At 37.9% G+C, this 15,514-nt stretch overlaps 1 protein-coding gene across 4 annotated transcripts in view; it reads left to right on the forward strand.

Moving 5' to 3' along the window:
- The window catches only part of efr3bb (EFR3 homolog Bb (S. cerevisiae)), a 40,893-nt gene that overhangs the window by 3,474 nt on the left and 21,905 nt on the right, over window positions 1-15,514 (forward strand). Inside the window, exon 1 of one of the 4 annotated variants that reach the window (XM_056269272.1) lies at window positions 405-563. The exons of 1 other annotated variant lie outside the window; for it this stretch is intronic. In XM_056269272.1, the coding sequence (XP_056125247.1) occupies window positions 479-563 (85 nt within the window). In that variant the 5' untranslated portion in view covers window positions 405-478. Of the gene's footprint in view, window positions 1-404; window positions 564-5,100; window positions 5,371-5,534; window positions 5,557-15,514 lie in introns of those variants that run through there. 2 more of the 4 variants (XM_056269275.1, XM_056269273.1) reach the window with 2 other exon arrangements.

A 15,514-nucleotide genomic window follows, 5' to 3' on the forward strand; every position in this document is an offset into this window, starting at 1 on the left:
TTTGTCGGACCGAGGAGACGCTGTCAGTGAGAAGGCAAGTGAGACGAGGCACAGGAATCTGCCCAGAGCTGAAGGGATGCCGTGAGCTGAACACCCTGCAAAAACCCAGTGATTGACTTTAAAAAGAGAGATCTGAGAAAGCGCAAGAACCAGACGCTTTACAGAGGATTTAGTTTGCTTGCTTGTTTTTTTGTTGTTGTAAAAAGATTTTGAAGGATTTAATAATTTTATTTCAGAAGTGGTTGGTGGGAGCTTTTCAGGGAGTTTCTATTTCGGTTGATTTGGCTTTCTGAGTATTGGATCAACAAGTTAGTTTACTTTCTTAATTCTGTACTTTAGGACATTAGAGGATAATGTGAGTTGCAAGACAACAGGCTGCTCTCTTATATATTCAGCATTTGTTAGTTATAGATAACCAAGGGGTTATCTAAATAAATATTTTTGTGACTTTAAGAGTTGTTTGTGAGCTGATATTCTTATGCCCATGGCTGTCCCGGAACATGTTGCCACCCGGAGGTTGGCACTGGACTGCCGTACCCTGCTGGATCACCGCCCAAGCCGTGGTAAGAGGTCCTGTCTCTGCTAGGATACTGATGTATTCTTCTCACAGAATCAGATTTGCTCAGTAGAATGCCATTGTGCTCATGGAGCAACTCTGAAGTGATGTCATTTCACATTTAAGTGCAAATGGCTTGAGAATCTCTAACTTAAAGGGATAGTTCACCCAAAAAAGTCAATGGGGCCAATCATCTGTTTGGTTACCCATATTCTTCAAAATATATTTTGTGTTCAGCAGAAGAAAGAAACTCATACAGGTTTGTAACAACTTGAGGGTGAGTAAATGGGACCCATTTTAACAATCTACGCACATGGTCTAAAGCACACGGCGCAAGTGCACTTAGGGCGTGTCCGAATTTCCTTTTGCTAGTTTAAAGATGGGGAAAAAAGGTTGGTTGGTGTGTTTTGGGCGTAACGTGCAATAAACCAATCAGAGTCTTATCTCCCATTCCCTATTTACATGGCAAAATTTGCAAGTGGAAAGACTGAATGCTTCTCCAGAGAACGGATCTGCTCATGCGCGAGGTTAAAGCGCTCAAGCAGACCATCTACAGGACAAGCCTAATTCCACCATATCGCTATGTACACAATAATAATCTTTTACATTGTAATCCTTTTATTTTTTAATATTTAACAAGTTTATGTGCTGCTGCGTGTCCCTGTTTGTGTAATAAGCCTTTTAAATAACAAAATACTGCGCCATTGACTTTAGACCAGGTTTCAGTTGGTCAATGGCGCAGTCTATTTCAGTTGCCTCAATATAACAATGTGCCAACAATGCGCCTGAATACACCACGTTTTCAGACCAGCACGTCCATGGGCGCACAAATGTATTTGCTTTATAAACAACGTGGTGCAGGACGTGAAAATGATAACTGCGTCAGGCTGAAACTAGCAAAAAACACTTGCGTCGTGCCGCATTGCGCCAGGGTGTATGATAGGCCCCAATGATGACACAATTTTCAGGTTGAACTATCCCTTTAAATGCAGTGTCAGCTGGTGGGTTTTAAAATAGAGGAAGCACACTAAATAATAGAGGTCTGGGGATCCCCTCCCCAGGATTTTTTCTTCTTTTTTTGGGGTCACTTTTAGACAGAAAATGGCACATATTCAGGACAGCAATATAATTTCACTAACCTAGCCTATCACTTGAAGCAAACATCTATCCTTCTGTCCCTTTAAATGTCCGTGTTAAAGTGTTAAGTGAAGCTGATTGATTTCATTTGTAGCTGCTGTTAAACGGTAGCTTGGTAAATGTGTTGCCGATCAAATATTTGATATCTCTCTCTATAATTAAGGTAGTTGGTACATTATCAGTGGTAGCAGTTCAAACTCATGTAATCTACGTATCGTGTAATTTTCGTCTCCACGATGATTGGTTGATATACCAAGGCCAAGGGTGGCTGTAGGCTCCTTTGTGATTTTTTTGTTGTTGCTCTTAACACTCTAACCGCTGAAAGTGAAATACTCAAATGGTGATTTGCATTTTTTATTTTTTTTTTACCAACAGAGACAAGTCTCCTGCTATGGATTTTGCCTTCGCTCGCCTTAGCACAGTTTTAACGATTGTAATTACACCAGCAGATTTGGGACGTTCGGGAAAGAGCAGCGGTGGTTCCGACTTACTTCAGTAATATTTTTTGGTGTTACAGTGGTGAAATTGGATGTCTGAGAAACACATTCTGAGAAATGAAATTAATAACTTGCAATTTTATTAACATTAAATTGTCCTTCTTCCATTTTTACCTGACAAGACGCCACTGCTTATGTATTGTATGTTTTGAGGTGAAAAGACAAGTACAAAGTGTAAGAATGTTGTCTGCAAATGCAAAGCGTGCAATGAATGCAATGGTGCAAGATTGGTGTGGATCATGGATGCTAGTGTTGCTAATGCTATGCAGTTGCTAAGTTGTACTGGGTCATTGCTAGATGGTTGCCAGGGTATTCTGGGTGGCTGCTATGTGGTTGTTTACTAATCCAAGTCAAAAGCACCATTATTTCTTGCAAGTGATGACAGTGCGGAGATACCTGGAGTCTGCAATCTTGACAGATTTATTTATTGCGTCGTCTTGGAAACACTCATCTGTGACACTTGGCATCTGTGCTCTGGTTGGTTTTAATTAAGCACATTTAGTTGCTAATTGGCCAAGCCAAATTCCTGTATAAATGTCACAAAAAATGTGTGCATTCATAATTGCTCCAGCACAACAACTGGTGTCAAATGAATATTATCTTTTTAGTTTTTTGACATTTTTAGTATTTGCATCAGATTTGCTTTGACATTCAAAAAAACCTTTGATTACTATTGTAGTCCAGCAGTGTTGATTTATATATTATTGTACTATTTATTCGTATTTTAAAATGGCTTTTATTTTTTTATATTATCAGTTTTTAGTTTCATTTTAGTGTCAGTGATTTTTTTGTGTTTGTCATTTTTTAAATAATTCAGTTTAGCTGTAATTTATTTTTATTTCAGTTTTTAGTCATTTTAGTAACTTATTTTTTTAATTGCAAAGGCAAAAATTCTTTCAAGTTATTCATCTAATATTTATATTTGATTTTTATCTTGAACAAAAGCCATTTTAATAGTTCTGTTTTAGTTAACAATAATGACACTGATATATTCTAGTTTTGATCTTGTTTAGATACAATCACACCATGTTCCTTTAAAAGTGTTTCAGATAAGATGTCTGTCATTGTATTTGCATAACTCGAAGGCAATCTAGTGCCACTGCCAGCAGAATTTTTAGCATGTGTGAAAGCCTACACATCAGCGGTGCTGTTTGTGTGTAGCATGTTTTCCACAGCACACACATGTGAGAGGAGGAGAGAGTGTGTAGGAGGAGAATGATGGATTGCAGGAGGAAAACCATGCAGTTTGAGAGAGAGAAAGGCTATGCTTGGAATAGCATACTAACATACTGCTCTAAAGCCCTATTCTTGCGGTAATTATTTCCCAGGGGGACGTTAAGTAATTTCAGCATTTACAGGTGGTAGTCTGTGATTTAATTGCCATCTGATTCGGAAACGTTAGTGTTTTTTTCTTATGTCCCTGGAGAAAATTCCAGGCTGAATTAACTACTGTTTTTAGACAAACTCCAAGGTCGTGTGGGAATTTAATTCCTGTCTGAATCAATAAAGTTTAGAAGGAGGAACTGATGGAAAAATCTTTTTCAACCACTGCTATGTGACAGCCATTCACACTTACAATGGCTGAATTAGTTGCAACAGGTGTGTAAAGCATAACATTTTCTATTTATTTATATATTTTATTAAAGAGTTTCTCGTAAAGGCCAGAGATTTTAAATATTTGTACAATTTATGATTTATATGAATTTATGTATAGTATTGTGTATACAGTAAATTAAAATAATTGATCTTTACTTATATTAATATATAATGTCGTATCTAATCCATACCATGTGAGAAGTAAACTTCCAGGTTTGTTTGTCCTGCATGCATGATCGATCTGAATGCGTGAGTTTGTTGTTCTAAAGAGCGACACAAATTATTATTATTTACAGACAACCTCCTGATGAATAATTACTGTCCGAATAGGGCTTTTTTCTGCTATTTATACACTACCATTCAAAGGTTTGGTGTAAGTTTAATAAAAAAAGAAGAAGAAATTATTATTTTAATCTAGCAATAATGCATTAAATTGATCAAAATTTACAGTAAAGACATTTATAATGTTTCAAAAGATTTCTATTTCAATGTTCTTTTTAACTTTATATTCATTAAAGAATCCTTAAATGTATTCACAAAATGTATTTCACAAAAATGTTAAGCAGCACAACTGTTTCCAACATTGATAATAATAAGAAATGTTTCTTGATCGGCAAATAAGCATATTAGAATGATTATTGAAGGATCATGTGACATGAGTCAAGAGTAATGATGCTCAAATTCCAGATTTGCCAACACAGGAATAAATGAATATAAATACATTTTAGAATTTATTCTTGAAATATATTAAAAAAGAAAACAGTTATACTAAATTGTAATAATATTTCTCAATATTACTATACTGTATTTTTGATCAAATAAATGCAGCATTGGTGAGCATGAGAGACCTCTTACAGAGTCACAGACCCCAAACTGTGGAATGGTAGTGTATGTTTTTTTGCAGTACATACATTGTTTTCAGTATTTTCATTAATATTTTTGACAATATTGAGAATAAATGGCTCTTTTCTCTTTCAGGACATTGTAATGTTTCTTTAAATATGGACATTATTTATATGTCAGTTTTTCTTTTTTTTCTTTTTTTTCATTTATTAAGAATCAGTGATACTCTACTGTAAGCAGTACACTAGTATTTGATTCTGAATCTGAACACAACCAGAGAGAGAGAGAGAGAGAGAGAGAGAGAGAGAGAGAGAGAGAGAGAGAGAGAGATGTTGAGAATGTGGGAGGAGCTTCTGCTGAGAATGAATGAGCACAACCCACTCTCTCCTCCTCTCTCTCTCTCTCTGGCTCCTCCTTCTTTGAGTGGTGATTGGCGAGCAGAAGGTGTACACTCGTGCATGTAAAATGAGCTTTATTCTTTTGAGACCTGTATGTGCAGGCGTGTGCAATAGCCAAAGTCATCCCAGCAGCATCATAGCTTTCTCCATCACTGTCCATTAGCATGTGTGAATGCTCCCGTTTTTGCATCGCATCAATTCCAGACGTCAGAGCAGCAAGACCGCATGTGTATGAGCGTGTAGATTGAGTGTCTCCAAAAATCTCTCTGTGGCTGCATCTAAGACGCTGCAGGGAAGGATTGAGAAGAGAGAGCACCTTCACTAACATCAAGAGCAATGTATGGTAAGTGCTGAGCTTGTCTGTGTGTGTGTGTCCTGCAGGCTTAATAAAGGGAAACCCGAATCTTTCCTGACAGCATTCCTTGAGTGCTCATGCATGACTTCTCTTTAGTGCACTCAGTAACTCGTGATAAACGCAAGTGTGCATGCTGGATCTGTCCAACAGACGCTGTCATGAGATTGATTCATGGTAGGTTTCTTTGATCGCTATCATGGTGATGGGCTTCTTATGAAAGACAAAGTTTTCTAAGTGTGTGTCCATTTGATCTGCTGAATTGTCTTGGAGATGCCTTGGATGTCTTGGAGACACTGTGTATGTTCGGTGACCCTTTAGTGCAGTTACTTAGTTGTGTTGTTAACAGATCACATTACGAATGGATGTTTATCAATTCAAATGTGTCAGGACACAATTCACCTCCTGTTGACAAGTTAACACGGCATGCATGTCAGCTAATTATGTCACAGTAGAGCTGATTAATGCAATCATAGATATTGCTGTCAGGCGCTTCCTTAAACTGCTTTCAACTCTTGCAGGTTCTACAGTTACATTTTTAGGAACACAGCCAAAAATTTAGGGCGACCTTCTGACAGAAATTAATTTTCTCATTATGGGGAGATATTTGCTCCATTAAATTTAATTCCATGGGCTTTTTAAAAAAAGCTTTTTAAGGGGATTGTTTTTACCTTAAGTGCCATCTTTTATGTCAAATTATTAAACTTACACATTTGTTTAAAAAAATAATTGGTAACACTTTATTTTAAGGTGCTTGTAATAAGCAGTAATTAACAGTTAATAAGACACTTATAAGACCTTATAAGATGCATATAAGATGCATATAAGCATTAACTAATTATAATAAATAAATTAAATTAAATAATACATTTCTCAAGTATCAATACATTGCACTTTTAGAACAGCCGAACAAACATAAATGGTAACACAAACTCCCAGTCACTTAAAAAATGTACCTTCCCAAGAGGGAGTAGTTTCCCTGATCTCTTCAGGGCCTGAACCTTTAATTAACCCTTATATGAAGTAGTTAATGCTTATATGCATCTTATTTGCATCTTATAAGGTCTTATAAGTGTCTTATTAACTGTTAATTACTGCTTATTACAAGCACCTTAAAATAAAGTGTTACCAAATAATTAAAACAAATTAAATTTGAACATGAAGACACAATCTGGCTGTTACTAGTCAAATGAACCACCGGTAGTGTTAGGGGACAGATTGATCATCTTTCTATATTTATATTAATGTGCAGCCTTCATTGAAACGCACACACACACGCACACAAAAAGAGATCGGAGATCACGTTGCACAAACACATAAACATTCAGAAGCACAGAAACATACTGAAAAGCTAAAAAGCTACAGCAAAGTGGTAATGTATCTGTTTTTGAAGCATTTAAACTTGCAGCTTTATTATTATTAGAGAGATGCTGCACAGACTAGGGATGTAAACCAATGACCGTTTGACCGATGGTTGACCGTATCAACATTAACCGCTCAAAGACGTCGGTAGTCGGTAAAAAAAAAGTGATCTCTAAATTAGGCTATTATATAGACAGTGGACTAAACGCTACTACAGTTAGCCATCTCATTCCAAGATATTTTTGTGTGAAGTGAACAAATCCCTCACACTCAATTTTTCATAACTCGCCTGTTTGTACTTAATAAACCAATAAAAACATTTGGCGCGAGGTCACAGCGTTTTGGGTTCGCGCGCTCACAAGGTTTGCGAAAAGTAAAGGCTACAGGCTAAAACACTCGAGGTTAGAGCCAGGGCAAACGACAGGATGAAGCGTGCAAAGAAAAGTAGTATGTGGGACCATTTCACCAAAAAGAATGACACAGATGTAAGTTGCAACTTGTGTGATACGGTGCTTAAATACAGTAGTAGCACATCATCTATGATGTATCACCTGAAAACGCGACACCCGCAAGCCTCTTCGGGTGAGAAAGGTAGCCAAAGCCAACCTACCGTGTCATCTATGCTAGCTGGTAGGAAATGTGATGAACAGCGCTCAGAGACTATTATAGTGTGTGTGTGAGTGGGAGGCAGAGAGATGCGACAGAGTTGCGAAATTGCAGGTGCGGCTCGAAATGGCTGTTATTTCAAATAGTGTAGCATATTTTAAACTAATCTGTTAACCGGTTTCAACCGGCTAATGAGGCTCGGTGGTCGGTCAAGAAAATGTTTAGTTTTCGCCATCCCTAGCACAGACGCAGATAATGCACATGCACAACCTCTCTCTATCTGTCGATAATTATTTAAAATAAATTGGCTGTTATCTTTCCAAAAAAACTTTTTTAAATCAGACATCTCTGTACATTATACTAGATCAGAATACTAGATCCGTTGCTAAAATAAAGCATCGGGTGGTTTCTTGCCATCACCACGGCGTTCATTCAGATCCAATTTCTGGGAAAATTTCGGCCAAGCTTTATCTGTCGGACAGATGGCTTCACATTTGACTGTAGAATACTGAATAGAGTATGATCAACTCAATGACTGCAAGGTGCCCAGATGTGGCTGCAAAACAAGCCCAAATCAAAAGTGGTGCTGTACATTATGGCCAAACGTCTCCACTTTATTCTCGTCTGTCCAAAGGACATTGTTCCAGAAGTCTTGTGGGTTTGTTTTTCAGATGCAACTTTGCAAACCTAAACCGTGCTTCCATGTTCTTTATAGAGAGAAGAGGCTTTCTCCGGGCAACCCTTCCAAACAAGCCATACTTGTTCAGTCTTTTTCTAATTGTACTGCCATGAACTTTAACATTTAACATGCCAGCTGAGGCCTGCAGAGTCGGAGATGTAGCTCTTGGGTTTTTTGCAGTTTCTCTGAGCAGTACACGGTCTTACCTTGGGGTGATTTTTGCTGGGACGTCCACTCCTGGAAAAGATTGCCAACTGTCTTGATTGTTTTCCACTTGTGAATAATCTTCCTCACTGTAGAATGATGGACTTCAGAATGTTTGGAAATGGCCTTGTAACCCTTCCTAGATTGATAGGCAGCAACAATTGCTTCAAGATAATTTCTGATGTATTTTCTCGTTGGCTTTGTGTTAACACACACCTTGAATGCTCTAGACCAGCAAACTGCCAAAACTTCTGCATTTATAGAATTGGTCACTGATGATCAATTAATTAAAGGCATTTGATTAGAAGCTCCTGACTGCTACTTACGGTACCCTCTTAATTCCTATGGAAGCAGTAAGGGTGTACATAGTTTGTCATACATGGCTTCTCCATTTTGGCCTAGTTTTTGTTAAATAAACCATGACACAGTGTAATATGTCATGTGATGATGTTCATCTGAGGTTGTATTTACCAAAATGTAAGAGCTATCAAGGACCAGAGTTTTTTTTAATTATGTCCTGATACTTAAAACCATAGAATTCAAAAGGGTGTACTTTCTTTTTCACATGACTTTATATAGCCAGATCACAAGAAAGAATACAAAGCCCACATATGGCTTAATATTCATTTCTTTGGTAAACAAAGCTTTGTACTTAACTTGTGTCCCAATATCCACGTAAAACTGCATACCACCGCTGCTGGTATCATGCCATCGTGGTGGTGCGATTGTCACGCTCACTGGCACAGCTCTACATTAGATTCACCTTTACTGTCAATGTGCAATCTATGATCATTGTGGAAATATTCATCGATTTTTCTTAATTCAATTGACATCATTACTTATATAGGCCCAGATTTACTTACAGCGTGTGTCAGCGCAAACCCTTTTTTGGTGTTAAAAGACTGCTGTCAGGATTTACTAAAGACATGCAGTGAAAAATCTGTGCTGAAAAGGCATGGACACAATTATCTTTGCGACTGACCTTATTGCATATGCATTTGTTGGAGTTTCCCCTTCAGGTGCAAAATTTATGGGAGGAGAGTATTTAAATGAATCATGCAAGGTGATTTACTAAGGTTTGCGCTCATCAATTTACTGGTATTTTCACCATTATTTACTGCCCCCAAAAATTACGTCTTAAACCAGATGTTAATTTGCGCTGCTCTTGGTAGATTGCGTTGGTCATGGAAATTATCCGGATGCGTCTGTGTTCTTTAATTTGAGTCTTGTCAGTAGATCACGCGCAGAACTTTCCACTCCCATCTGTGCTTTTTTTTTTTTTTTTTTGCTCTCATGCTAATTTGCTCTGTTTAATAAATTTGGCCCATAGTTTTTGAAATCATGTTATTGTCTATCCTGGGCAGCTGATGGTTTCAGGTGTGTGTGTGTGTGTGTGTGTGTGTGTGTGTGTGTGTGTGTGTGTGTGTGTGTGTGTGTGTGTGTGTGTGTGTGTGTGTGTGTGTGTGTGTGTGTGTGTGTGTGTGTGTGTGTGTGTGTGTGTGTGTGTGTGTGTGTGTGTGTGTGTGTGTGTGTGTGTGTGTGTGTGTGTGTGTGTGTGTGTGTGTGTGTGTGTGTGTGTGTGTGTGTGTGTGTGTGTGTGCTGAAGATGTCTGTTGAGACGGCCCTTCTCCCATCTCGTGTAAAAATAGAAGATTGTGGTCCCTGGCTGTGTGTTATATAACATTCCTGAAGGGCAGCACAGCATCTCCTAATGCTGACCCACTGAGCTGTTCACATTGCTGAATGTGTGTGTGTATCCATATGTGTTTGTTGCAGTTGTATTTCTGTACTAATAGTGAGATCTCAATACAAATAGTGAAATTAATATGTAGAAACAATTATAAGTTGCAGATTTGCAGATGGTTTCCCCCTGAAAGGTAAAAACACAATATCTCTGGGGTCCTTTTAAAACAATGGAATTTGAGTTTATTGTCTGACCAATGGCATATGAGATTTATTGTGTTTCACGTAATGCTCTACACTTTTGAGAGGTGAAATGAATCTAAATAGCTTAAAACTTCTTACATTTTGTCAGAAATTACTGTTGCAAACTTTAAAATGAAAATAAATGCAATTTAATTTGCAATATATGTATTTTTAATTGTTACTAATAAAGATGCCAGTAGCTTTTGAAATGAAATTTATTTTAGCCAAACTTCATGTAGGGCTCTATTGATATATTGATGTAAAGTTGTTTCCTTTGCAAAATTATGACATTTTCGGTAACGCTTCCTTTTACAGTACAGTACTTACATTTGTACTTACCTAGAAAGTACTGGCTAATATAAGGTAAGTACATGGGTTAGGGGTAGGTTCAGGGTTAGTACCTAGTTATTACCCAGTAATTAAAATTACTATAATAAGTACATAGTAAGTACATGGGTAACAGGACTGTAAAAGGAAGCATTACCAAATTTTCAATGGTAAAGACTTGGTACCCACTGACGCACTGCAAATAGCATTGTAACTGGCTGAATACCCTGTGAATGCCCTGTGTTGTAGGGCAGTCTATTCGATCGAGTGATTGTAACGTACCCTGAGTAATCGCAGCGAACATATTCTTACACTGTAATCAGGGAACCTTCTCTACGTAATCAAGGCTCTTTTGCAGCTGGGAATGGTGTGCTGATTGTGAATTTACACAGGTGCCTGAGAGAGGAAGCAGGAGGTTTCTGGATTCAGCCTTAAAAATGCCTCATGAGCAGCACTGATTGCTGATAACTGACAGTCTGTTTGTTTGTGTGCGAGAGAGACACTCTGTTTAAAGGGGTTATGACTTGAGAAAACAAATTTGCCTTGATATTTTGACATATAAGAGGTCTTTGTACAACATCCTTCATGTTTCATAGCTTAAAACGTCCTCATTATAAACAAAGCATTTATTTAATCAAGCTTGAAAAATAGCTCGTTCTGATATTGGGTGACCTGTGAAGTCACACGGACAAATACATTTCCATATGCATGCCTCCAGAGCAAGTAATCAACGAATAATTATACATCATCACACCATAGGCCATGCCCACTGGCATTCACTCGCGTAACTGCTGACATTTGCCTACACTGGATGTGAGCATTGCGTTGCATCAAAAGAAAATAGATCCAATTATAATCACTGTGACACTGTCACACTGGATACAGTATAGCGGGTTCAGTTTCTGACATTCTCAACGTACTTCAGTCTGTCAACAGGACTAATGAAAGAATGAAAGAACATTTGCTTTGAACATTGTCTAGTTTAAACAGCTCGTTTGCGTGTCTATACAGACTTCAGAAGGATCCCAGCGTCGGAAACAAAGTGGATGGTTTATTTTAAGTCCGGATCGTGTCGGAGGATTATATGGGGGGGGGGGGGGGGGGGGGGTTTAAGCATTTTTTTTTGTAAACGAGACACAATGTAATGAGAGCTCGCAAAGAAACTTTTGTTGAAAGATAAAGCAGTCAGCTGTATTAAATCTGACAGCAGCTGCATCACAAACCGTCAGTAAATGATTTCATAATGCTTTGTCTGTAAATGACGGTTTTATTTGGATAATGTTTTCAAAACACTTACTCACGTGCAATAGCGAGTGGGTGCTGGTATTGTTTCCTATGGAATGACGTTAGCCAATCATAACAGTGGCCGTTTACTGACAAGCCTTGAAGGAGCCGCCCCTTAAAAACGGATCATTTCAGACAGAGGGTTTAGAATGAAGGTTGAAAATAATTGTTTTTCCACATATTTATTTGTTTAGGTTTTTTTTTGTACTATAAGTGAACCTCAAGGTACATTATTAATTATTTAAATAAAAATTCCATGCCATAACCCTTTTAATCCTCATGTACCCTTAGTATTTACGATATCTTGAGGTCCAGAGGCCTTTAGTTGACTTGTGTTATCATGGCTTTGACAGAATGAAAGACTAAATATTTATTATATTATTATAATATATTTTTATTGTATTTATCATTTATATAATTGATAGATAATAATATACAGTATAATATATATATATATATATATATATATATATATATATATATATGTATATACAGTACAATAATACATTCCTGTTTTCTTTTTTTAAATATATTTTATTTATTTATTAATCTACAATTTATGTTTTTTTTCCCTGAAGTTAACAAAGGTTTATCAAAAACAATTGGTAATGAATGTTTGAGAGTAGTATTGATAGACTAATTCATACATGTCATGATGGTAAATGTAGATGATAATCCATCTAAAGACATAAATCAAGATCAGTGAAGCATGTCTGGACTCTGGACAAGTCAGCAGGGAGTCACATCCACTCTCAATTTAAAAAGTATACCAAAAAAACAGAAAAGAAAGACAAACTCTTCTGGCACATAATATCAGATTTTAATTTTTACACTGAAGATTATAGATGTTTTTAAACGTGCGGAATCAGTACATTTTGCCTTTAAAAGTAAAGGATGATGTATGTATGCTTTTGCTCGAAACCATGCAGAGAGAGGAACAGATTTGTTTCTACTACATCCTGTGATGGAGGAAACCACTTCCTGCTGTTTGAATGACCGTCATTAGCACCATCTCCTTTCTTCCCTCCTTCTCTAATCTCATTCCTTCTGTCTGTTTTTAATTGCCATTTTCTTTTCTTTCTCTGTATAATATTTTACATTCTGTAGAGAATGTGTTCGGATGTATTGATTTCCTCCACAGTTTTGCCCCTGAGACACAGTTTGGTTGGCCTGTTGACATCGATTAATCGATGGTGACAGTTCTGTCTATATTACAGATTCTGGCACAAGAAAAGGACACAGAAAGTTCACTCTTTCCCATCTGTGGCTAAACTCCTGTGATAACTCGGCCTTGCTGTCTTCCTGTACTCTACTCTACAGAGGAACGACTTAATGACACTGAACGTAAGCCGTTCTGCTGTCTTAGTGGTGAAATGCATCATTTGTCAGTGTGAAAAAAACCCAACTTGCCAGACAGCAACAAGGGAAGCAGAAACTATATGTAGCCAGGAACACCCACACAGGGAACACCAACAGCTCCATGAAGTTATAAACACTTATAGAACAAAAAGGATGGCCCTCTGGCCCAGGACCAGTGTAAGAGAGTTTCTGACCAGTTTACAGAAATGCCTGCTGCAAAAAAAAAATTGTTTTACATTATAAATGTCTTTACTGCCATTTTTAATTAATTTTGTGCATCCTTGCTTAAAGGTACAATATGTAGGATTTTTCGCCGCTAGGGGTCACTAACCTCTTACAATAACAAAGGCGTATATATCGATGACGCAAAGCATTAAGCGGAATTATGGATCTTGTCGTCAAGCTGATGGATCTTTTATGGATGAGTGCATAATACATTGATGATTTTAACATGACTGTGGTGTGAAGCAGGGCGCGATTGCTAATGAGAGACGTATACCAGTGTCACACGCAACGCGAGTCCCGTGGATATTAAAGGTCCCGTTCTTTGTGTTTTTTTTAAGCTTTGATTGTGTTTACAGTGTGCAATATGACATGTGTTCATGTTTCGCGTGTAAAAAAACACAGTATTTTTCACACAATTTACTTATCTGTATACTGCTGTTTTCACTGTCCAAAAAACGGCCTGATGACTTCCCTGTTCTATGAAGTCCCTCCTTCAGAAATACGTAACGAGTTCTGATTGTGCCAGCGGTTCCTGTGTTGTGATTCGACAGCAGCTTATCGCACGTTGCCCGGAAAGGTCACGCCTCTTACCATAAATTGGAGATGCATGCGCAGCTGAAGTGCTTCTTCTCCGTGGGAGCGCAACAAGACCACGCCCCCTTTTTTTGTGTATTCCTGTGGGCGGAGATTAGTCAAAAAACTGTTCTAGTTACGTCATTAAAAAAGGAAGTAGAGGGATGTAGTCCAAACCGGCCGTTCGCTGTATGCTTTGAAAGGGGACTTCTGTTAAATAAAATATCTCGCTAGGCATTGAACTTTGAGCTTTATCATTTTACAGGTATTATTTATGCTCTAACAGCAACATTACACACTAATTAAAGTTTGAAAAATGGAATCGCGAAGAACGGGACCTTTAAGGAATAAGGACATTTCATTCTACCAAACTTCACGCAAGTGCTGAATTAATACTCACACAGTTCAGTTTATTAGACGAATTAAACTTGAGGTAACGCAGCGCTGTTTCACTTGCTCTAACAGTTACACTATCACACTAAACGGCATTTGAGTGTGTTGAATGTTGTTAGTTAGGTTTTTTGTTGGCTATATGAGACTAGCAGTGAGCTAGATCAACATTAGAATAACATACAGATCATATTCTAACATTTCATCATGTTGAACTAAATAACATTGATTAGTTTTATGTACATTTGCTCACCTGTCTAAAAAAGTATATGCAACACTCGCGTCTCTGTCAAGTCAAAGTTAGTCGCGGACGTGGAGCTCTCGGCATCTCGAAAGATGTTGATCTTCGTTCCAGTCCTCTTTTTGTCTCAAAGTCTGCTTGCCATGGTTCAAAATGTTTGAACAAAACAACAACAGCATGAGCGTCCTGCTAAGCATAACCCAGTTGTCCACGTCTGTCGCCATGGTTACTATGGCAGTACGAGCGGAAACCGAGGGTAACGCGGATATGACGCCATTGACTGGCGACTCCTCACCCCTGCTCACACGTCCCGTTTCCTTGGTTAAAATCGCAATTTTCTCACGATTTACAAATAGTTGGAAACATTGGGGATATTGTAAGTAATCAACTAAACAAAATAGCCTAGTGGCTTTTGGATATTTTACTGCAAAAATCATACATATTGTACCTTTAATAAAAGTATCAATTTCTTTCACAAAAAAAAATCTTACTGACCCCAAACTTTTGAACAGTAGTGTTCACCAATGATGAGCCAAAATATTATGACCATTATGTTGGTCCTACATGTGCTGCCAAAACAGCACCGACCCGCCAAGGCATGGGCTCTACAAGAGCCCTGTAGGTGTCCTGTGTTATCTGGCACCAAGACGGAGCAGCATAAAGCACCTTACGTTTCTCCCTTAAGTATGAGACTTAAGGCATGATTTCCCCTTACCCAAGGGAATGACTTAAAGGAGAACTCCGGTCAATTTTAACATTGAGCTCATTTTTTGTACATTTGGAGTGCTGTCAGTACAGACAAAAACGACAAAAATCGGTGTTGCCTAGACCGTGTTATCCTCTTTTTAAAATTCGCACCCTGTTGACTTCAGTGGGGCAAGTTCTAAACCTGCTTTTAGCCTCTTAACATCCTTGATTTGTCATTACAAGTGCACAAAGCCATGCGAGTGGTGTTATTA

Source organism: Rhinichthys klamathensis, unplaced genomic scaffold (genome assembly GCF_029890125.1).
Source record: "Rhinichthys klamathensis goyatoka isolate OS25496 unplaced genomic scaffold, OSU_Roscu_1.1 h1tg000281l_1, whole genome shotgun sequence".
Lineage (NCBI taxonomy): Eukaryota > Metazoa > Chordata > Actinopteri > Cypriniformes > Leuciscidae > Rhinichthys > Rhinichthys klamathensis.